Source organism: Aythya ferina (assembly GCF_964211825.1).
Source record: "Aythya ferina genome assembly, chromosome: 1".
Classification (NCBI taxonomy): Eukaryota; Metazoa; Chordata; class Aves; order Anseriformes; family Anatidae; genus Aythya; species Aythya ferina.
The window spans coordinates 62,009,468-62,033,271 of NC_140296.1; the positions used below are offsets into that span (position 1 = coordinate 62,009,468).

Below are 23,804 nucleotides of genomic sequence, written 5' to 3' on the forward strand. Positions count from 1 at the left end.
GACTACACAAGAGCAGCTGGGAGAAGGGTGTGCTGGTTTTGAGATTCTTTGGACTGGAACCTTTACAAATGTCTTGCAAACTATAGACTATCATCCATCTTTATAAAGTGGATTATATAGATTACACTGATTAAACTGTGTTTAATCGGTGTGATCATGAAAGAATTTCTTTCACAAAAGCTGGTAATACTTTAAAGAAAATATATGTTTTGGAATTTCATTTTGCAAGTTAGCTGGGACATAATATCTTGTCTTTCCTCAGTGTAGAATTTTCAATCATGAAGTACCCATTGTACTAAAAGCATTACCAATATGTAACAGTCTCTGCCCTGAAGAACTTTTTTCTAAACCACTTAGATTTTATATTTGCTGAATGGAGTTTTGTTTGTTTAGTTTAAATGTAACTGTAGTTCTGTCTTCTCATTTTTTGCTGCCTTTATATTCCAGGTTTTCCAGGTAGAGGATTTCCAGGATCTCCAGGTGCAAAGGGAGACAAAGGTAAAACTTCTTTAAACAAGCAGCTAACCTCCCTTCCAACATACTACAAATATAATTCTGTCATTCAGACATACTTTATGCTTCATTATTTTACATGCTATACCTTTTCAGAGCAGGCAGAAACTCAGAGGCTCAAATACTAATTTCTGTTACAGTGGAAGCATCTTGGACATGAGTTAGATATGCCCTAAAATAGGTAATTATTAATAGTGTGGAATTTACTGCAAGCTGTGCTGTGATGAGGTAATATAAATAACTCCCTTATTTGTGTGCTGTGCTTTTGATTCCAAGTATTTATGTTTTCCTACTAATTTTATAAGAATCAAAGTCTAGTGAAGCTTTATGCACTAGATAGCTAAAGACAATAATTTTGTTGCCAAGATACTACAGTATTTTATTTTTTTTACCCGAGTCTGTTGTACAGCTCTGATGCAATCATATTTGTTGCTAAAATAGGTGTTCTCTGTAGCTCAGTGGAGCATGTCTAAACTATGCACAGGAGCATGGTGCAGAGGTGCCAAAAATAAGAGACCAAGTGTGGTCTTACTGAAAACTGTTATAACTAGACTCAGGACTTACTAGCTTGAGTACAGGCACATAGCTATGACAATTTGAAGACCACTTTTGGTCTTCACAGATCTGTCACTACACTGTGAATGACTTGATTGGCTTGAGTCCATGCTTGTCCAAGGTGTCTGTATGCACCATGTTCCATTCTACCTGATAAGTATGTCCTAGATACTAGACTGCAGTAGACACAAACTCACAGCTCAGTAAGGCAAGTAAAATGCTAGACTATGAAACCACTTTTCCGACCCCACTCATCTCTTCCATTTTGTTAGCACAGCTCATTTAAAGAGAACTGGTCTTAGAGTAAATATATATACAACTGACATCATTTGTGTTCCAGAAGTATTGTAGTTCCAAAAAGCAAGTCCAGGATTTAAAGACCCCATTCTGTTTAGGCGAAGAGCTGGGAAAGTGTTCTTTATACATTTTATTTCTCGTATAGATTAGCTTGTATAAAATATATTATTTTTCTTCAATCATGATCGAAAATTCAACTAAATTGCAAATATTTACTATTTGTACAAGCTTGAAAATAAATACTAAGTTTTCAAATCTAGATCTTAGTAAACAAATTCTCTTCTTCTCCAAGAGCAAGTCTGTGTACTTACCTAAGCAAAACATCCATGACTCGCATATGACAATAATAATTGTAACAGAATAAGGATTTGAGGGCTTTGTTCCTTGTGAAGGGCTGACAGAGATGTTCATTTATTTTTATAGTGAATGAAAATAGTCCAATAATCAGTTTAGTTAACAAAAGGTCTGTCAGTTAACCTACTCTTTACCCCTCACTTTATGTCAATAATATAAAGGATAACACACTTTTCCTGAAGTTTTGCATTTTAATGGAAATATGTAAAGGTGAGGTCTATAATTTCTTAAGTAAAAAAGCTTACTATGAGTGGACAATAAGACAGAAGCTTTCATTGATGGTAATCCTTTCTCTAATCAAGTTTTGGGGGTTGTTTCAAAATAGGTGCGAAAGGCGATGTGGGTTTCCCAGGATCCCCAGGAAGTCCGGGGATACCAGGTCTAAAAGGAGAACCAGGATATGCTGGTCCACCAGGCCCTAAAGGCAACCAAGGTCTTCCTGGACTACCAGGAATTGCAATGGAGGGCCCTAAAGGAGACAGAGGACCCCAAGGCCAACCTGGCCTTCCAGGTAATTATTCTTCTTTGGTATTAATCTCTGTTAATCAATGCTAAACAGGTCTATTTATAATATAATCAATATTTCATATCCTTGTTTCTCCTCTTCTCAGAGACCAGGCAAAAGCTGTCCTTCATAGGCAGCTTGGCATCATGTCCTGCAACAGACAGATATGATGTCCTCAGGGTGTTTGTTTTGACCAGAAGTCTTTCTGACATTGAAAACCTTGCCCTCCTATTTTCATGTGTTTTCCTCTGAGCTTTATTTACTGTTGTGGGGCAACCATAGCTGCATGTTCCTATGTCCTGGTGTGTCAATGTCTTTAAAAATAGCTCAGTGTGGCCTTACCTTGGCAGGTACTCTATGCTAGTGGTTAATGAGGAAAGTAGAGTAGAGCTGTAGTAAGTCTCTAGCACATTCACACCTGAGAACATACAATATGTTTTTCAGCTCATGTAAAACTCTCTACATTATTTTCCATCAACTACAGACAAAATAAATGATAGATACCCAGTCATGTGGGTGGGTATTCATATAGACCTCCCTGCAACAGATATTCCTACATATTTTCTTGAAATGTTGTTATAATTACTTCAATTATGCCCATATGTAGTTTGAGCCAGCTCATCCTCCTGCAGGTACTGCTTTTGTACAGAACAAATTTTGCCACTAAATACGTTCTTCCTCTTCTGGTTTATAGGTTTACCAGGTCCAATGGGGCCACCGGGGCCACCAGGTCTGAAAGGGGCCAAAGGAGAGCAGGGGAGCGAAGGCTGGCCTGGGACTCCTGGAGGTCCAGGAGTCAAAGGTGATCCAGGTTTCCAGGGTCTGCCAGTAAGTTACTTTCAGCACACTATCCAGACTTGTTGAAACCTGGTTCTTGTAATTAATGGATATATTTCTTTTTCAAAATAATGATACTTTATGCTCAAGGTGCCTTTGGACTTACTGCTGATAGTGTAAAGTCAGTTTCAAAACATTTTAACTCTCTCTTTGAAGGCTACGTACCAATGATCTAGTGAACTAGTGAGCTAGTGAACTTATTAAGAAGACATTTATAGACAACGAATGATAACATTCAACACCCAGAAAGTAATTTACAATGTATTAACAGTACAGGATGGCTGCAGCACATCCATAAATCCTGCAAATGTATTAGTAATTAATTTTAAAAGTTGCTTATTTAAAAATAACTTGCCTTCTGAAAATATCCAAACTGCTTGGTTATGATATGAAACCTTTCAAACAAAGTGCACTTTCTGTACTGTAAGTAATGAGATATAGCTGCTGATTTAGAAATACAAGCAGGAAGTGCTGTTAATACATTGTTGTCATATATTTTTCATTTTTCCTGATATAAAACAGTCCCTTTTCTGTGTATTAGGGAGAATTAAGAAAAATAGGGCAGGCACACAGAATAGATGGTACTCTATACTTTCTCTCTCAGAGTGTCTGCCTTCTTTTTCCACAGTAGAAAATATATTCTGTATTTTAACTTGTCATTTCCACTGTCCTACTAAGAAAATAATAATAAAATTATGGAAGAAGGGATAAGAAAGTAGGTAAGTATGACTCAGCAATTCATAATGTATATAAGGAAGGAAGACTCAAGAAAAAGGTCCTGGTGAAAAAACAAGATACTGATAGTGGACTTAAAAGATCAGATTCTTGATAATGCAAAGATCTATTGCAACCTTTTCTGCATCCAGGAGTCAGAAGGGACACCTTCTGTCTTAGAGAGCATTGTATCATAGTAGTTATGAAGATAGTAAATTTCAAGATAACATTCTTTTTCTATTCATTTCATTTCTATTCATTTCTATTTCAAGATAACATCTTCATTGACGACCTTAATGAGGGAATAGTGTCTGCCCTCAGCAAGTACGCCGATGACACAAAGCTGAGAGGAGTGGCTGACATGCCAGAAGGCTGTGCTGCCATTCAGCAAGACCTGGACTGGCTGGAGAGATGGGCAGGAATAAACCAAATGAGATTTAATAAGAGTCAGTGTAGAGTCCTGCACCTGGGAAGGAACAACCCAATGTATCAGTACAGGCTGGGGGATGACCTGCTGGAGAGGAGCTCTGAGGAGAAGGACCTGGGGGTCCTGGTGGATGACAGGTTGACCATGAGCCAGCACTGTGCCCTTGTGGCCAAGAGGGCTAATGGGATCCTGGCATGCATTAAAAGGAGCGTGGCCAGCAGGTCAAGGGAGGTGATCCTCCCCCTCTACTCTGCCCTGGTCAGGCCTCACCTGGAGTACTGTGTCCAATTCTGGGCTCCCCGGTACAAGAAAGACAGGGATCTCCTGGAAAGAGTCCAGCGGAGGGCCACAAAAATGATACGGGGCCTAGAGCATCTTCCCTATGAGGAAAGGCTGAGAGACCTGGGTCTGTTCAGCCAGGAGAAGAGAAGACTGAGAGGGGATCTCCTCAGTGTATATAAATATCTGAGGGGTGGGGGACAGAAGGACGTAGCCAACCTCTTCTCAGTGGTTTGTGGGGATAGGACAAGGGGCAATGGCTGCAAGTTAGAACACAGGAAGTTCTGCACTGACATGCGAAAGAACTTCACGGTTAGGGTGATGGAGCACTGGAACAGGCTGCCCAAGGAGTTTGTGGAGTCGCCTTCTCTGGAGATATTCAAGGCCTGTCTGGACACCTACCTGGGCAGCCTGCTCTGAGGAACCTGCTTTGGCAGGGGGGTTGGACCAGATGATCTTTCGAGGTCCCTTCCAACCCCTACAGTTCTGTGATTCTGTGATTCTGTGATTCTGTGATTCTGTGATTCTGTGATTCCCATATACTTTCCGTAATTCAACAATTTGAGGGAAGTTCTAAAGCTTTTCACAGGTTAATATTCTACTCCAAGACTACCTGTTTTTTAAGAATGAGAAATGCCAGAAGATTTTGTTTCTTGTCTTTGGTCAGAACAAAATGTTTTACTCCTTCAAGAAATAACACTCCAAGGATAGGATTTCTTTTGTTTAGCTTTGGAAATCTTACTGCTGACATCCATTTTTGAGCTAGCCATCTCTTCTCCCTTTATAGGCAGTGAAAAGAATTAGGCATTTGTAGGGAGTCATTCTTCTCACCTTAATATAAACATCTAATCCAAGTCAGTTGAAAAATCACCTTTGTGTGTGTTCATTCTATTGCTATTGTAACATGAGATTATTTCCCAACATTAGTGTTATTTTTCACTGAGTACTTAATTCACATCTCCAACAGGTTATGTAGCAAAGGGTCTTTGTTTCTTACCGCCACGTTTTACACTATGTTATATATCAGACTCTCATTGCCATGTTGCTTCATACTAGGGTTAGCAATTTGTTGGGGAAAACTCTAAGGTATTCTTAAAAGCTTTTTGCACACGATGTAATAGACAAAAGAAAAAAAGGATGTTGGCCGTCAGTTAAGTGACTGTTTATAGTGTCTTTAGAAATATAGGTTTGATTTTCCTTGAAGTGAAGCTATGATGAATTTGTCATTAATTTCAGTGGAGCAGTTTTTAATAGTGAAGGCCAGAGGAGTATTTCACATTATGTTTGAAGAGTTTAAGTCCTTATGTATTTTAGCCCTATTGAAAGATGAAAGTCTTCAAAGGATTATGAATTCTTGAGTACATTTAATTTCATTCCATGTGTCAATGTAGAAGTTTTTAAGTTTGCTATGGTTTAGAATTACCCTGTGTGATTATCCTCTGGGGATAACCGTCCTCTGGGGATGCACTGAATTTATTTTTTTAAATTGTAATAATCAGTGCTTAGTGAAGCTTTTCATAACAGTATGGTCTATGGTTGAAGACCTTTATATTACCTATATTACTTGTGAGACACCTTATTCTGATCTAGTATTTTGTAAGGCAAAAAATACTTTAGTAATGTGACAAACTTGTTCATGCAGGAGCAGCTTCTCCTCTAATAATTGTAGAGAAGAACCATTAAACTTAATTCTTCCCTCTTACTAGTTTTTCATATATTTTCAAAAATAAATTGCCTATTTGAGAGTTATATTGTAATAGTGTAGGATAACTTTGCTTCACTTTCTCTTTTGTACAGGGTAGTCCAGGTTTACCAGGAGATATCGGTCAAAAGGGTGATCTAGGGCCTCCAGGAGTTCCAGGAGTTCCAGGTGAGAAGAAACTTTGCCCTAAAAAGCATGCAAAAATTGTTTTTTCATATCCTTCCTCTCTCTCTCCCTCAAAAAAAAAAAAAAAGTGGACTCTGTGTTACAAAGTAATGCAAGCAGAACATTGAAAGCTGTGTCAAAAAATACATGAGAAGAATATTGGGATTTTTATTCAAGTTTTTTTTTTTTTTTTTTTTTGCTGTTTCCTTGTTGTCTTGCTTTGGCAATTTTAAGTGCATACTTGCTTTAGAAGATGGGCGTAAAATCAATTTTTTGGACATTACCAGTCAAGAACCATCAGGATTTTCTTGAGAGTGGGAGGGGCAAGTGTTATTTGTTATTTGAGGAAACATGGGTTCAATATATCTCCATTGTTGACTAAATTGTTGTTATTGTCACCATCACATACATGAAAACACTCTGTGTATAAAAAATGCAATTGCTAATAGAAAAAAAATCTAATTTAAAAAGATTATTAATTAAGAAAAATTTGTTTTCAGTCACCAGTTCTTTGGTGACTTAGTGCATTTGTTTTTATGTTTGTTCTTGAAAACAGTTTAAAAGTACTTGTTTGAATAAAATCATGGCCCTTATATGATCATGAGTTCACCCATGATAATTCTGAATATGTCCTTCCAAGTAGAGAAATTATTCAATACTCATGTAAACATTTCCTTTGACTTCAGGTCCAAAAGGATCTCCAGGCTTCCCAGGCCTTAAGGGTGAGCGAGGTGACCAAGGTCTTCCTGGATCTAAAGGTATAATGCAAAGACATACTTTTTTTTTGTTTCCAGATTTTGTTGTTGTTAAAATGGTTATTTGTGACTAATCAATGTACATCGCCTCCCATGGTTTTATTAGGCACAAAAAGGTAGAATCTGAAAACAGATATCGTGGTATCAGCATCCAAATATTCAGATTAGGTTTTAGTATTGGGTAGCTTTGGGTGGAGTATTGTTTTTTTTTTCTTGAAAATCAATATTGAGGATTTTTTTATTATTATTATTAGAGTCTTTAAATGGTAGTAGAAGGCAACGTTGTTTTCCTGTTTTATTTATTTATTTATTTATTTATTTTTAATTATGCCACTTTACATATGTTTTGTTTTGCTTTGTTAATTTTCTAGGTTTACAAGGCCCACCGGGCCCACCAGGTCCTTTTCAGCTTATCAAAGGAGAGCCTGGTTTACCTGGCCCTGTAGGACCAGTTGGTCTCAAAGGGTTCCCAGGACTTCCAGGTCCCAAAGGACAGCAAGGTGAGAAAATTTGTAATTTGCCAGTAGTAATGCAAAAATATGCCAGTGTCAGGCTAGACACTAGAATATTTTTGGTATAATGATACCCAGCTTTGTATACTCCGCTCAAATTATGTTGGACAAGGAGGAAGAGCGTACTTCTCTTTGAAGCTTATCCAAAGGAGTACCAGAAACAGATGCCTTCCTTGTGATTTTTATAAGCTTCCTCTCTGTACTCATCACATAGGTATCTAAGATCAGTGGTAAGCAGGATGACCTGCATCATTCCCCAGAATGTATTTGGTTGAGTGTCTTCTGTCTTTAGTGTTTAATCCAAACTTAATTACTGTGTATCTCTGAGAGAAAGCAAACCTAAGGAAAAACACCTTGATCTTGGAGTGGAAAGTGCTCCCTGCGGAACCTTGTTCTGCAGTTCTTGACTTCCTCTCTTAGACCAAACATTGCAATATTTAAAAGAAAAGGTGAACTGCAAAAATTTGACACGGAGAATAAGGGAATGGAGCAAAAGCTTATGTGAAAGAAATGCTGACACAAGGGTATGTGTCCTTCAGAATGACAGGGCATGGAGAGTGAGAGCTCACATGCATTCTTCAGCTATTAAGATTTTAAGGGACAGCTTTCTTCCTGGATATTTATGAGAAGGTGATGGAGAACTATGGTGGAATATAATTAATATTTTATTTCTAATTAATACAATATGTAAGTTTGTTCTAGAAAGTAGAGTTAAAACCCTGCAAAGACCATTAGGAAATAGCTGTGAAATAATCTCAGTGATTAAGCACAGCATGGTTTGCTTGTATGGGATCTGTTGCTGTTCTCTAGCAGTCAGTTCCATAGAATAACAGAAAACTGCCTTTTGAGTGATCACTAAGAGGACAGCTGTGACTAATTAAAGCTACTCATCTGCCACAGAAAGGTTGGTATGGTGCCAATCGTGTCAGCTTATTTTTAGCAAAGTCATAGTTACTGAGTTTATATAGTACTCAGAGCATCCGCTGATGTGGAAACTGATGAAGGGAAGACATAATATATGTTTGAAAACCTGTTTGGGAAGAAGAAGTTAAGAGAATACTGATTTTCCTGCTGTTCGTTACCCTACTTTTTATGGTCTTCTTTTGAAGGAGTCATATAACAAGTAGCAAGAGATTGCTGTCCTTCCTTTTCATATTCCAGGCAAATGCTAGTGTTTTAGAAACACACACACACTACTTATTTTATTTTTGCCCTTCTCTACTACAGTTATTTTGCCTTCAGTAACCCACATATTTCCTCTAGATATTGAAGTATGCACTCTGAATCTGAATGAGCTTAGTCTGTGCTGAGGTGTGACAGCACTGTACACGGTATCAAAAGACAAAAAGTCAGAATTAACATGGAGTAACATCCAGTAATAACTATTTCTTTTTTTTTAAACAGGGATAACAGGACCTTCAGGTGTACCTGGACCGCCCGGTAGTCCAGGGTTTGATGGCAAACCTGGGCAAAAAGGAGAAGTTGGTCCTTATGGTCCCCCAGGTAAGTCCATGAGTTTTTTGAAGACTTCTTAGAAAAATAATATAGATTAGGTGTGAAAATATGTAATCTCGGTTTCCTTTCCTTTCCTTTCCTTTCCTTTCCTTTCCTTTCCTTTCCTTTCCTTTCCTTTCCTTTCCTTTCCTTTCCTTTCCTTTCCTTTCCTTTCCTTTCCTTTCCTTTCCTTCCCTTCCCTTCCCTTCCCTTCCCTTCCCTTCCCTTCCCTTCCCTTCCCTTCCCTTCCCTTCCCTTCCCTTCCCTTCCCTTCCCTTCCCTTCCCTTCCCTTCCCTTCCCTTCCCTTCCCTTCCCTTCCCTTCCCTTCCCTTCCCTTCCCTTCCCTTCCCTTCCCTTCCCTTCCCTTCCCTTCCCTTCCCTTCCCTTCCCTTCCCTTCCCTTCCCTTCCCTTCCCTTCCCTTCCCTTCCCTTCCCTTCCCTTTTCCTTTTCCTTTTCCTTTTCCTTTTCCTGGACTGAAAATGAGAGGTATAACTGAGAGAGAAGGAAACCTGTCTGTGTATATTCTTTCATATAAAACGCGTTTTGATACCTAGGAAATGTCTGCTGTTTGCATTACATTAGAAGTAATGAAGTAATGCTTGCTTCAAGTATAAGTAATGAACAATTTTGTAGATGTTTCTCCCTCAATCATACAACAGAAATTAGCATTTGAGACATTGGTAAATCTACAAATCAAGGTCACCTGTAGGTACTACTGGGCAAGCTTGAGGACCTTGTGATATTAATATAAGCCTTTCTCTGTGTCTGCAGATCTATCCCTTTCCTGCAATTGATAAAAAAGGAATATCTTTGTTTCCTTCTATATAAAGGCTGTAAATTCCCCACAGTGTTCATTGCAAAGGGGAGAACATTATCCTGCACACAGAATCAATCTTTTGTCTGAAGTTCCACTTCCATTACCAAATTTATATGGCTGTATTATTTATACATATGTAATATAGTATAGTACGTTATATTTATATATGTAAGTATACATATATAAAGGGGGCTCATAAGAAGGACAGAGAAAGACTTTTCACCAGGGCAAGAGAGGAATGAACTAGATGATCTTAAAGGGTCCCTTCCAAACCATAACATTCTATGATGAGAAAGAGAGACAAAGGATAAGTAATAAAGTCACAATATCACTGCAGATATTGTTACTTCCACAAATTTACTGACATCTGAGTGTTTCAACTTCGGTCACAAAAGATAAGTTTTAAAAATTGTGATATATTGTGAACAGGTCAGTTTTTGTTTTGTTTTTGTTTTTGTTTTTTTCTGATGTTAATGACTAACTGGGAAACACCGATTAATGAGATTCCATTACTTACTGTATAATTTCAGCCCTGTTAGAATTCAAAATATTTTTGTCTGTAGATGCTCTCTAATGCATTTTAGTAACAATGCAAATAATGAATCAATGATCACTGCTACCTGAGTCTCTGGTAGCAGACAGTGTCTGTAGAGATAAAAGGAGATTCTCTGTATTGTAGGGCCCAGAGGATTCCCTGGTCCACCTGGTCCTGAAGGTTTGCCTGGGGCTATGGGCCCACCAGGTGCAGCATCTGTTGCTCATGGCTTCCTTGTTACCAGACATAGTCAAACCATTGAAGAACCATTATGTCCTTCGGGAACAAGGCTCATTTATCATGGCTACTCCTTGCTTTATGTACAAGGCAATGAAAGAGCACATGGCCAAGATCTGGGTAAGTAGAGACCAAATTAGAATTCAATTAAAACTCATTATAAGTGTTTCTTTCATTTGTAAAACTGTATTGAACAGAACTGTATAATTATTCTTGGGTAGCTGGTTCTTTATGCTCTCTGGGTTGGTACGAATAATAGGTTGGTTTATAGGAGGATAGGTGTCATTTTATTTAAGAAAGGTTTTATCAAAGCCTTTGGCATGGTCATTCATAGGATGCATATAGACAAATCAGTGAGATATGGGTGGCTAAGTGGATGATAAGATGCATGGAAAATTGGTGGGTTGAGAGAAGAACCTCAAGTCTAGTAAAGACAAATGCGAAGTAGCATCCCTATGATGAAGTAACTCCCTGCCACAGAACAGACAATGGACTGACTGCTATTTCCAGTAGCAGTAGTAGAGACTGCTACAAAGCAGCATCACACAAAAGGGCCTGGGAGTCCTGGTGAGCAACATATTGCATATGAGTTAGCAGTGTGCCCTTGCAACAACTACCCACCTCCCTGCTGCCAAAACTGCTAGGCTTTATTGGCCAAAGTACAACCAGCAAGTGAAGGGAAGTGATTCTTCCCCTCTATTTGGCAGTTGTGAGATGAGGTCTGATATATTGTGCCTAGGACTTGGGCCTTCCAGAACAAGGAAGATACTGATATACCAGAGTGAATACAAGAGCTGACTACTAAGATGGTTAGTGGGGGCTGGAGTATGAACAGTCTGGTGGAACTGAATTTGCTGAGCTGTAACTGAAATTTAAGGAGAAGCTTTTATTGATGTCTATAGCTACCTAATGGAGGGGGGCATAGAAAAGGTGGAGCTCAGACTCTTCTCAGAGGAACTCAGTGATACTAGAAGAAGCAATAGACCCAAGTATGAGATATTCCAGTGATATATATAAAGAAAATACTTTTCACCATAGCTGTGCTCAACCACTGGAGCAGGAGCCCAGGGACGTTGCATCTCTCTATTTGGAGACACTCAAAACTCTGGCTATGGACCTGAGCAACCTGATCTAACTGGCAAGGGGTTAGGACAGGAGACTTCTAGAGATCTAGTCCAATCTACATTATTCTGTGATTCTACAGGAAAGATTAGGCTATTCCTTCCCTTGCCCTATTCCTTCACTCTGAAACTAAGAGAAGTCACTCCCTCTGAGAAAGCTGGGCCCTCCAAAGCAAATGTGGTTTTAAAATGTTTTGGAGTTGCTACTGAAATATTTGTTGGGCAACTGGAAATGTTTTAGCGAAAATGGACTAACTAGCAACCTTTGACTTAACATTTCAGGCACGGCAGGAAGCTGTCTTCGTAAATTTAGTACTATGCCTTTCTTATTCTGCAATATCAACAATGTATGTAACTTTGCATCAAGGAATGACTATTCCTACTGGTTGTCCACGCCTGAACCCATGCCAATGAGTATGGCTCCTATCACTGGGGAAAATATCAGGCCATTCATCAGCAGGTACAGTATCATAAAATGAGGAAGCCTGTGAAAGTCATATTTTCTTTCAAAAGACTTGTATTCTATATGTTTTTATTTCCTCCCTTTAAATTTAAAGTTTGAGTTGTTTTGGTGAAATGCTTCAGAGTACATGTATTCAGTTTAGACTTTGATCAAAAATAAATCCATCTTGGAGGAATCCCAAACAAATGAGGTATTCAGTTTTGAGTCTAATTTAAACAAAAATATTTACTTTGAAATTATGTTTTGTGATATACATTGAAGGAGAAAAAGTTCTGAATTTATTCACAATTCCTGTCCAAAACAATTCTTTTTTTCACTATCCATAGCTAGAAGCTTTTCAGGGCTCAGTTTCCTTTCATTTGCAAATGGTAGCATTATTTATCATACAGTAGAGTGCCAGGCAGGCTTCTTGCATTGCTTTGGATAGACTGCTTGAATACAGTCACTACTATCTGCCTTATAGGAAACAGTTGCAAAATCATTAATCTATTTTTCAATAAATCCAGATTCTCAGCTAGCAGAAATTATAGCACTTATATTGGATGTAAGTGTTGTGCATCAATCCAACATGTTAAAATTCTGGTCCATCTCAAGGTTGCTAGCAAAAAAAACATCCTGGCATAATAGGCCTAGTGCTGAAGGCAGAGGGGTGAGCAAAAGTGTGGTAAACTGTACCACTGTCATTAAGAGTCTGACAAAGGAAGCTCCAGCTAAAAACTTTGATGATAATCAGTAGATCTATGTGTTACTAAGATTCCCATCATTGCTTCTAATGTGTATCAGCAATTTTGGTTACTCTTCCTGCCATATAAAGTGGATAGGAATGGAGGGTGTTGGCAGTGCTTCTTCAGGCTGGTATATACCACCTAAGAGAAAGGACAGTTAACATCATCTGAAGGTTGTAGTCTTGACATATTGATACGTTCAAAAAACCTGCTTCATCGTATCGTACTGCAAAATATTTCATATTTATTTTGCATAGTAGAATCCATTGTGTATCTGTAGTTGTACTCTGTACTCTAATAATGGTTTAGTGGCAAATAAACATATATGCCTTGAAAATTAGATGGGCAGATTGAGGCCAAGATTCTCAAGAGTGACTACAGTTTTTGTTGGTCTTACATTTTTGGTTGTTAATTTGACATGAATGAAAAGGGTTTGACTTTCAGAAAGATTCAAATGACCAACCAATAGAAATTCATGTTCCTTTTATGACATCCATGGTCAAGCACCCAACATTTTGCACCTTTGACTATCACTTTGGAAAATTTTCCTCAATGAGGTACCTAGTAGTATTTTGCTTTATTATGCATATGGAGTAGTTTTTATACCATAAAAATGTATATGTATATATGTAAAGGTGTGTGTGGAGTGTATATATATCTGTATATATATACATTATCTATGCTTATTTAGATATATGAGTTTTTCTCCTTTTAGCCATGGCAAAGAGTGACATAATTGCTGTACACATTTTTTAAAACCAGCAAGGAATCTGAGAAGACTATTCTTTTAATTTATATTACTAGCTGAAATCTTTAAACTAACAGTTTCCCCTGACCAAAAGTTGAAAAGGCATAGAAGTATCACTTGCTGCCTTGGGTCATGAGACTTCTTTTCATGTATACTGAAATACCAGTAATCTCTTGAAGCAAAGCAGAGCTCCAAGAATAGAGGCAACTTTTACATTCCTTTAACTTACTCTTTCATTGATGTTTTTCTAAAATAACTGTTTTGCTTCTGCACTAAAGATGAAGGCAGTAGGTATGAAAGCAGTCTTCACAAGTCAGAAATAGAAGGCTTTCATTCTGAATTCCTTTGCTTTTGTGCATTTTCCAGAATCCAGCTTAATCCATTTTGCACTTGATTTATGATTTTTTTTTTCACAGCTTTGATAATAATATTCAGACTGTGTACTTCCAGGTATTTGGTTTGCATCATTTTCATCATTGCTTACTGCAGTAGCCAGTTCAGGAGTTGTACAAGAAAAAAATGATTGTATCTATTGAATTCCTTACTACCAGCCTCAATATCATAACTGTCAACCCAACTCACATTTCTTATAATTCTCCTGTGAAGTCATGAGTGGTCTTTGGATTATTCAGTAACCTAGCAGTTCTGAGACACGACAAATTTATCTGAAGCAAAAGAACTGCTGCAGTGTAGCTTTCAAAGAGTTGCTTTCAGGTATGTTATTCAGTTACATTGCTAGAAATCTCTTATAGGACATAAAGACCACAAATGTAAATAAAAGCCATTTTTAAGGAAAACGCATAGGGAAGAGTCTGTGTTACATTAGATTAGCAGCGATTGTCTTTGTAAGACATTTTCCATAGAGATGGCTTTCTCTCTGGAAGCCACTCTGAGCTATGTTTAGGATGATGAATTGCTGTTATTTGTCTCTGATCACAGTAGACCACTTTATAAGTGATACCCGCTGCGTTGCAATGTTAGGCTATTTGCCTCTCATGTTCATGACATTGAGCACTTTAAGAGCACTTTAAGAAACAGTACAAATGGGACTAGCAAAAGACAAATGCATTCAAATATTCAGATAAGTCTCTTGTTCTGAGCTCTTAGGAAGGCCAGTATGAGTAATACTCGATTCTTAAGCAGTCCCTAAGTAAATGAGAAACAAAAAAGAAACAGGTGTTTTTCTGAATGAAATGCTTGGATTTTTGCCTTGCTTTTTAAGGTGACAACATTTTTGATTCAAACTTTCTTAATGAAAGTAATTTCTGAAAAAAAAAAAAAAAAAAGAAAAAGTTCAGTCTTAGTAGAGTGCATGTATCTCATTTGCATCTTGGTCTTTCTAGATGCGCCGTGTGTGAAGCCCCTGCTATGGTAATAGCTGTTCACAGTCAAACAATTCAAATACCACCATGTCCTGAAGGCTGGAGTTCACTTTGGATTGGTTACTCCTTTGTCATGGTAAGTGCGCTGAGCTGAGAAACTATGTGTTTGATGCACACTCCTGCTCTGGGAAAGTTCATACCTGACTCTGTCAGTTTAGGTCTCAGGAAGGCATTAGACCTCTACCCTTTCTGTTGATTTTAAATGGATTTGGGCTAATTACTAAATGAGAATAATGCAATAGCATTTTCTTGTTAATTTTTCGGGAAATGCACACAGCATGCTGTCTTGTTTGCAGCTCCAACAAAGGATCCAAGTGTTGAATAAAGAAGCAAATAAGCATAATTGTCTACCGTTCTTCCTATGCTGCATCAGCTTCCTGAGTACAGCAGTGTTGTGCTGCCATACTTGTTCCCATTTTTTTGATAAATAAGCCTTGAGTTTTCAATTCGTATTTTCTGCCTTTCATGCCGTTTCCTCAGATGTATCTATACTAGTAAAACAAACAGGGCCAGGGAATGGTCTGAAAAGCCAGTCCATAGCTCTCCATAGTGGTTAGTTGTTAGCATGCTGTCATGCTCACAGCCTATAACAGCCACTCTCTCAGGTGTGGTGTGGGCATGATCTGAGACAGTGTGGGTCCAGAGGTGTGAGCACTTGGCAGTGGGAAAGAGGTCACTGTGATGTGGGGAAGGAACTAGGTTTAACTATTCAGATATAAACCATACTGGTCTGGTATGGACCTGAGAGACGGCCATGCCCTTTGGCTGCTACATGGATATCTTGGGTCTTACTGTCAGTCCTGAAAGATTTCTGTGCATAGAGCTGCCCTGAGGTTGGTGTTGGTGGTGTGTTGTGCTGCCATTAAACTAATCAGGCTGGTGCCACCTCAAGAGCCCTGCAGCTATGCCCTCTTGCTCTTCCCTGAGCAGAAGGTCAAAACAGCAGACAGACACAACAGAGGACAAGGAGGGCATGTGAAGAAATATTTGTGCAAGAGTTAATAAATGTTGCAGCAGAAGAGACGAAAAGTTCCTTTCTCACTGATGTTTTTTTCACTTTCCTAGCACACCAGTGCTGGTGCTGAGGGCTCTGGCCAGGCCCTGGCATCTCCTGGTTCCTGCCTAGAGGAGTTCCGCAGCGCTCCCTTCATTGAATGCCATGGCCGGGGCACCTGCAATTATTATGCAAATGCTTACAGCTTCTGGCTTGCCACTATAGAGAGGAATGAGATGTTCAAGTAAGTTCATGATTGATTTATCAGTATTTGAGACTCAGTCAAACCTCGTCATTGAATAACAGAAGTATTGTTTGAGTGTAATACATGGTTGAAGTACTGGCTGTACCTCAGCATGCTTATTATGTACAGTTAGTGATTTCATAGCAAAAAGGAAAAATGGTAGTAGTTTTGGGGGGGAATGAATGAGTGTATTCACATTTGTGAACGAGTGTATTTACAGACATTAGTGTTTACAATTTGCCATTTGCACTTGGCATTTTACTCTTCAGAATTATCTAAAATGTTTGCATTTCCACTATTTTGATTGTATTCGTTGAATTGTAACTGGGATAGGCTGAAATTTTGATTGAAATTAACTCAGACTATACCATTCTCCCTAGTGAATGTTAACCTGTAATAGAAACACAGGAAATTAATGCAGATGTTGACCATGGAGAGGGAAGAAACTAAGCGAGCTGAGAAATTGTTTACCTCTCCACAATGATGGAAGAAGTATGCCTGAATAAAATGCAAAGGCAGAGACCCTAGGTATTTCTTCAGTCCTGCTGAGGTTCTAATTTCAGGAATTAAGTGCTAGTAGGCTTCGTTCTAGACTCCTGCACATAACTGTATTTTTCAATGTGGTCTCATTTGTTCCATCCAAATTTTATTAGCTATTAGTGTATAGATGAGTTCCCAGGTCTGCAAAGTTTACCCGATTAGTAGGCACTCCTCTGGAGCACAGGCAAACATCTTCTTCCACAGAAGTCCAGGCTGCCATTTTGCATACCCTTTATCTGTCCATGTCTTCTACATGTGAATGCTCATCAGCCTGTCTCGGCCAAAACGAAGCAGGCTGATTAGCCAGTTTTGACTGTTTGTCTATAAAATAGTTGTCAAATAAGTAGGTGGAAAAGTGGAGCACCATGACTGACAAACACTGGGGCTGTGATAATCTAATCATCAAGAAAAGTTTCTACTGAAAGAGCCCATGTGCCAACACTGGAGTGAGCACTAGCTCCCTAGGAAGGAGGAAAGCAGGTCAGAGGAAAATTTAGAAGAGTCAGCACTACAATTGTTTGTATTCATTGAGTTCTATTCAGAGACGTCTCAACTTCATATCCTTTTCTGGCAACAAACTTTATCTCAAATTGCTAAAATAACCCCAGATTAAGATAACTGTTCTGCTATTGTAATCCACAAGTACTCTTCAGTGTCCCATACACTCACAATCCTTTCTCAAGAAAAAAGTCAAATGGAAGCACACTTTTGTCTGAAAATGCTTTATTTCCAGTTGTTAGGAGTAACTCCTTATGACATGTTAACCACTAAAGATTTTGTTTTGTCTTTCTGTATCACACCACTTCACACACACCATTTCCTTTGCTTGGTCTTCATTATTCTGCAGTCACAAGGATTACCAGAAACTCATAAATAGTCAAATGTCTCCCATTTCCTTGCCCAACTTTTCTTTTCTTTCTTTCTTTCTTTCTTTCTTTCTTTCTTTCTTTCTTTCTTTCTTTCTTTCTTTCTTTCTTTCTTTCTTTCTTTCTTTCTTTCTTTCTTTATTTTAATGCCTAAATTTCAGCATGTTTTCAAGCTTCTGTCTAAGCAGGTAGTTCCTTCTGCTTAAGAAAACCTTCAGCCTAGCGACAGAATTCTAAATTAACTGAAAGTGGACGATGTTTGTCGGTAATCCTGTGATAGTTTGTGGTTTAGGCTTGTGAGTGAACAAAGAAATCAAAGAAATTAGGGATACCTTCTTAATTCAGCACAGCTTGAAGAGGCACTTGGTGGCATGCAAAGTTTGCCTTGTAAATTGTAAACCTGAAAACTGACTGTTTGTATTAACAGTTTTTAATGGGTCTTCCCTTTTCTTTATTTGTAATAGGAAACCGACTCCGTCAACTTTGAAAGCAGGGGATCTGCGCTCAAACGTTAGCCGTTGTCAAGTCTGTATGAGAAAAACATAATGACTTTTGAATTTCAACTAATTTCACACAATATGGTGCTATTTGTTTAACAGCAATGAAGCCTAGACATATATCATATGTACCTCATTGTTGTCCAATATGAAAACAGTAAAGTGCCTTTTAGGAACTTGCATAACTAACACACACTGCTTTACTGGCCCTGTCCTTGCTGAAGAAGAAAAGAGACAACAAAGATAAGCTTCAAATGTTGACATGCCAAATGGCACTTTTGATCAAAAAATATATATTTTTTATATAAATGCAATGCACTGATAGAATAAAAAGTCAGCATTCATCCAGAAAAATGCAAAGGTGCTAGGAGGTATGCAGTTCTGCCTTATACTGTTTGACTCCCCTTTCTTATTCTTGTATTATATATTTAGACTCATTTTTCTTCCCCAGATAAGTTTGTTGTTACCATTATTTAGGTGTCTCAAAATCCCACACTCTTGGGTATGTACTTATTGTTCCTGTACAAAGCAATACTAATGTAAAAAAAAAAAAAAAAAAAAAGAGTTTTGGGATTACAGACTGTGGTTAACCATCTTTTCAAAGCATAGATTGCCATCCTGCAAACCTTTGCTTCTGTTGTAGTCCTTAGTGCTATTGGTTTTAATGGGACTACATCTGGAAGAGATTGCCAAATTGGGTTCACATATAGGCAAGTAAGTGTTTCTGCTATGTTGGTACTATGCAGCTTCTTTATGCAGTAGAACAAACTTTCCTGTGGAATAAAGAATGATCCAGCAATGATCAAGAAAAAAAATATATATAAATATTATAGTAATTTATATAGATATCAACCATTAGGCTTTGAGTTTACCATTTTGAAAAGAAGCTTACAAAAGTTTTCTTCTTTTCAGTGTCATAAATTAGATGTTAAATGCCAAAATATGATGTGAAATGTTCATTTTACATAGGTCATTTCAATGCCAAAGTTGCAGATACTGAACCCAGGTTAATAGCTATTTGTGTTTATTATAGTAAATCCTGCTTTGAGCTTATAGTCTTTATTCTGTATTTAATGTTTTTCAGGGTTTTAAACACTACTCACACACTGAATGACTTGATATTGAAAAGGATAAGGCCTTAATTTTGTTAATATTGTGCCAAAAAAATCTTCAAAGTAGCCTCAAAAATATTTCTAAAGGATTTCTATGCAGCAATAACAATGTTTGAGCACATCAGCATCCAAAGGTGTTTTATAGTCTATAACCATGAAAATACCAAAAGATTTTTGCAAATGTCAAGGCCTTTGTGTAATTTCTTAAATGTGTATTATATCTTAAGAGTTCAAGTTTGTAATAAAACTATTTGTGTAAAAAACAAAAAAGCAGAAGAAAAGAAAAAAGTTTTTACTAATTTGTTATTAGCATTCATTTACAGCAATGAATTAATTTTGAATAAGCCACCAATAAATGCACAAGCTTAATGCAATCACAGATTATTTTTGTTTTGCACATCTTGCAGATGTACAAAGCATCTTCAAAAGGGGAAAGCAGGACACTGTACTGACACCTCAATTGTTACTGTGTAAGAACTGGTACTGATAGACAAAGCATGGATTATGCATCTGTTACTGAAATGTGTTTGATATTAACGTGTTACAGAAATACTCAAACTTCATTTTAGCTTATGGGAAGCAGTCAAGATACAGATTTTTTTCACTCTTCCTTTGAATTTTTCTAGACAAAATGGAACTAAATTGTACAGGGTGAAAATCAAAATATCTGATATAATTTTGCTTGTAAGCAATGAAGGTGAATCTTTGCTCAGGTTGTCTGAAGAGGAAATGGGCCGTGATATCTTTTTCCTTGGCAAAAGCACATACTTTGTTAATGTTGCATATTGTTTTCCCAAATTCATGGGTAGGCTGCTGCTGCTGCTGTTCTGATCTCACTTTCACTTAAAATCCTTGAGAACGTTGGCTGGCCAAATGACTGAGTACCCCTGAACAGAAATTGGCCATTTCCTTCAGTTCTGAGTCTTTCTCACATGGAAGAGTTCTGACAGATGATCCTTTCATTTATAAATGACCAGTCCTCACAAAAGTCCTTTACCAGCCTATGAAGTACAATAATGTGTTCCTGTCCAATCAGCTTGGTGCAGGGATTTCCAAAGTGCTATATGTTTTTCAGAGGAAGAGGAGAATAGAGGGTGATTCCAAACAGAGGGTGATTCTTGTTGTCTAGGAGGCAGACATTCAGCCTTCTCCATCTTAGAGGATCCAAGCTACTGGTCAGACATCTTAATTGCACTTTACAGTTTATCTCCAAGGGGTTATCTCAGCTAGGGATTTAATTTGATTGGTTCAAATCACCTCAGAACTGATAGATGGTTGATTTTTCAAGTCCTACATGCATGTTGGAATCAAATTTGTGCATAAGAAAATAATTGCCTTTGCTGGTAAAGGGACTACTCATTGCAGCTGGGTGTGTACTAACCTGTATTTCCTTAAATGGGAGCATTTTGGAAACAAGGTCCTTTGGAAAAGAAAAAAAAAATAAATCAAAAAACATTTGAACTATAGTTTTATGTCATACTTACCTAGTAGGAATTATTTATTCCATAACCTCCAGCTCTTAAAATGACCTCAACCTCTGTAATGCTAGATATGCTGTTTCTACTTAAATCAATGAGTAAACTTTTCAGTGGTTATTGAATATAAATCAGATCTCCTGAAAATATTGTGAATGCTGGATTTTGATGCCCAGCATGAGGAAGAGCCCACATACAATTGCAGAACAATTGTGAAATTCTTTCTTACTTTAAAAAGTCTGTAAGTATCCCATATTCAGTCATTCTTGGCCAGCTTTGTTGCTACAGTACAGTTCATTGTGTGAACAGGTAACTGCAAACACATAATTTGTTAAAATTGTCTTGCATAATCTTAAATTTCAGGAAAAAGCTTTCTTAAAGAAGTACAGCTTGTTTAGTAGGCCTGACTGTTTTTGAATGCAGTACTTGAAAAGTAACTTTAATGACCCAAATAAATACATTTCTAAAACAGCAGGTGGTGCCCTTGCTCTCTTTATGCTAAGAGTGGTACTAACAACTTCAACAAATAATGTGTTCTCCAGTTCACCAAAATGTAAAGCAGGGTGGCAGTTCTCTGCTTTCCTGAGTCTCTGTCTTTATTCCTACATGTTCTATGCACCAGCAATTTTCTTTTTCAAATATAGGTAAAGCAGTGTTCAGTAAAAAATAAATAAATAAATAAAAAAGGCAGATTCTAAAACCAGGCAAAATAAAAATAGAGTAAAATGAAATAATTTGTTTCAAAATATATATTTGATTATCTCTTAGCCTGTGTATCTTTTCTGGCAGATGCACATTCAGTTCATAATTATCTATCTTTTTCTTTCATAGTGGTAACTTGCTTGATAAAACACGTTTTCCTCTTTTTCTTTTTCTTTTTCTTTTTCTTTTTCTTTTTCTTTTTCTTTTTCTTTTTCTTTTTCTTTTTCTTTTTCTTTTTCTTTTTCTTTTTCTTTTTCTATTTTCCTTTTCCTTTTCCTTTTTCATTTTTTCCTTTTCCTTTTTTCTCTTTCTCTTTCTCTTTCTCTTTCTCTTTCTCTTTCTCTTTCTCTTTCTCTTTCTCTTTCTCTTTCTCTTTCTCTTTCTCTTTCTCTTTCTCTTTCTCTTTCTCTTTCTCTTTCTCTTTCTCTTTCTCTTTCTCTTTCTCTTTTTCCTGTCTTCTTCAGGTCTCCTGAGAGCAGTATTCCCTTGTTATGATCCCTGAAACAAGATTGTATTGAAGCCATATCTTTTTACATCTGAAATCATAAACCTGTGTGACTTTCTGAGAGTTCCTTTTCTGCCTTTCATGTTTTACTAATCTGGAGTAATCTACACTATTTACACAAGACAAAACATCAAGCATCTGTAAAACACAAGGCCCGGCACTCGGGTCCCAGAAGACCCACTAAACACAGTAAGCAGAAAATATGGCACCTGGCACAAAGAAAGACCCCTGACAATTTGATATGTTGGTATCTCTAATAATGATGATCATCAGATAATATCTGCGTTTGGGCATTCAGGTGGAATTTAGTGTCATTTTTCTTGATGCAGCAGTGGAGTTACCTCTGTCTTTGGTGTTTACATAGCAGCAGCGATGTGTTACTCGCTGTATTTCTACCTATTCATACAGAAATAATCTTTCCTATGAACTTCACATCCTGAATTAGATAACACAGTGAGAAAACGAGACCAGCATGGATGCTTAAATGCATACCTCAGGCTTGGGCTAATGCTGAGACTAGTGATGGACTGGGATATAATTAATCATTATTAAGAAAAGGTATTCAGTGACCAAATGGAAGCATTCAGCCTCTCTGTTTTCAGGCTGAGGTAAGAGTGTGCAGAAGAGGAAATTGTTCCATCCACCCACTAGTTATGCTATCGTTTATTTAAAATGAACTCAATATTACTTGTAAATGTGTAATATTGGTGAGATATGCACAGTCTGATTATAAATCAAAAATAATATGCAACCATTTTTATTGCTAACAGCTGAGCAAGAAGCACATACTCTTTGTGAAAGATGTGCTAACAGTCAGAAAGACCTCAAAAATAATTTCCTGGAAACAAGCAAACAAACAAAAAAAATTGTTTTTGTGTGGTAAAGATGCTTCACCCAGGCTTACTGACACCACCTTTTGTCTTCAGATCCCACCATAAAGGGGATATGTCTGAATTGAATATTCTTACTTATATGTTGATTTCTAAATATTTAATCCTTTCCAATTTCTTATTGTCTTGAACCCAAAGAGAACAGAACATTGCTTTTAGGTAAACAATCAAAAGATTTACAAATGCCTGAATACCTTAGTTGTACATACATTAGAAAGCTGCCTTCATTTTCTTCTGGCTATACGCCATCAGCTATATTTATTATAATTGGCATGCAGAGGACAGAAGACTTGACAGAGTGAAAGTTATAGATGGAACATGATCATTTGATGCTCTGTCAACTTCTGTCTCGCCTAAGAAAATGTTACATTTCATGCAGAATTGTGGCAGGCTTCATTTGTCATCTCAGCTCCATGAAGTATGATTTACGCTGTAGTAAATAAGCATGTAAAAGGGCCTGGGCAGGGGAGAAAGCCCTTGTAAAATAGTTTAAAGAGCGTTGATCAAACCTTTTTATTATTCTTAGAGCACAGCTTTCATACTGGTATAATTCACTGTATTCTTGCTCTAGAATATACCTCTTGGGCTTTCACCAACGTGGTTATTTCTCACCACTGGTTCCTGGAAGAGGTTCAAAATGGAGAGTGCTAGCACATGCCCAGTGCTATCTTTTGCCAAAGCTTTTGTTATCCTTGTGGGCATTGTGGCTGGCACTGGAAGGTGCTTCCCTCTTCCTATTTCCTGTAAATAATTATAGCAACATTTTCTTCCAGCCTAATTTTGGAACTGAACCTGTCTGTGAGATGTGATCAAAGTGGCAACCAAATCACAGAAACTTGA

General features: G+C 37.6%; 1 protein-coding gene across 1 annotated transcript in view; it reads left to right on the forward strand.

Moving 5' to 3' along the window:
* The window catches only part of COL4A1 (collagen type IV alpha 1 chain), a 127,984-nt gene extending 106,646 nt beyond the window's left edge, over nt 1-21,338 (forward strand). The window contains exons 41-52 of the mRNA XM_084515177.1: nt 448-498; nt 2,045-2,230; nt 2,919-3,052; nt 6,279-6,351; nt 7,035-7,106; nt 7,475-7,603; nt 9,020-9,118; nt 10,608-10,820; nt 12,104-12,281; nt 15,101-15,215; nt 16,205-16,377; nt 18,248-21,338. Coding sequence (XP_084371303.1) covers nt 448-498; nt 2,045-2,230; nt 2,919-3,052; nt 6,279-6,351; nt 7,035-7,106; nt 7,475-7,603; nt 9,020-9,118; nt 10,608-10,820; nt 12,104-12,281; nt 15,101-15,215; nt 16,205-16,377; nt 18,248-18,329 — 1,505 coding nt within the window. The 3' untranslated portion in view covers nt 18,330-21,338. The remainder of the gene's footprint in view (nt 1-447; nt 499-2,044; nt 2,231-2,918; nt 3,053-6,278; nt 6,352-7,034; nt 7,107-7,474; nt 7,604-9,019; nt 9,119-10,607; nt 10,821-12,103; nt 12,282-15,100; nt 15,216-16,204; nt 16,378-18,247) is intronic.
* Nucleotides 21,339-23,804: the final 2,466 nt, after the last annotated feature.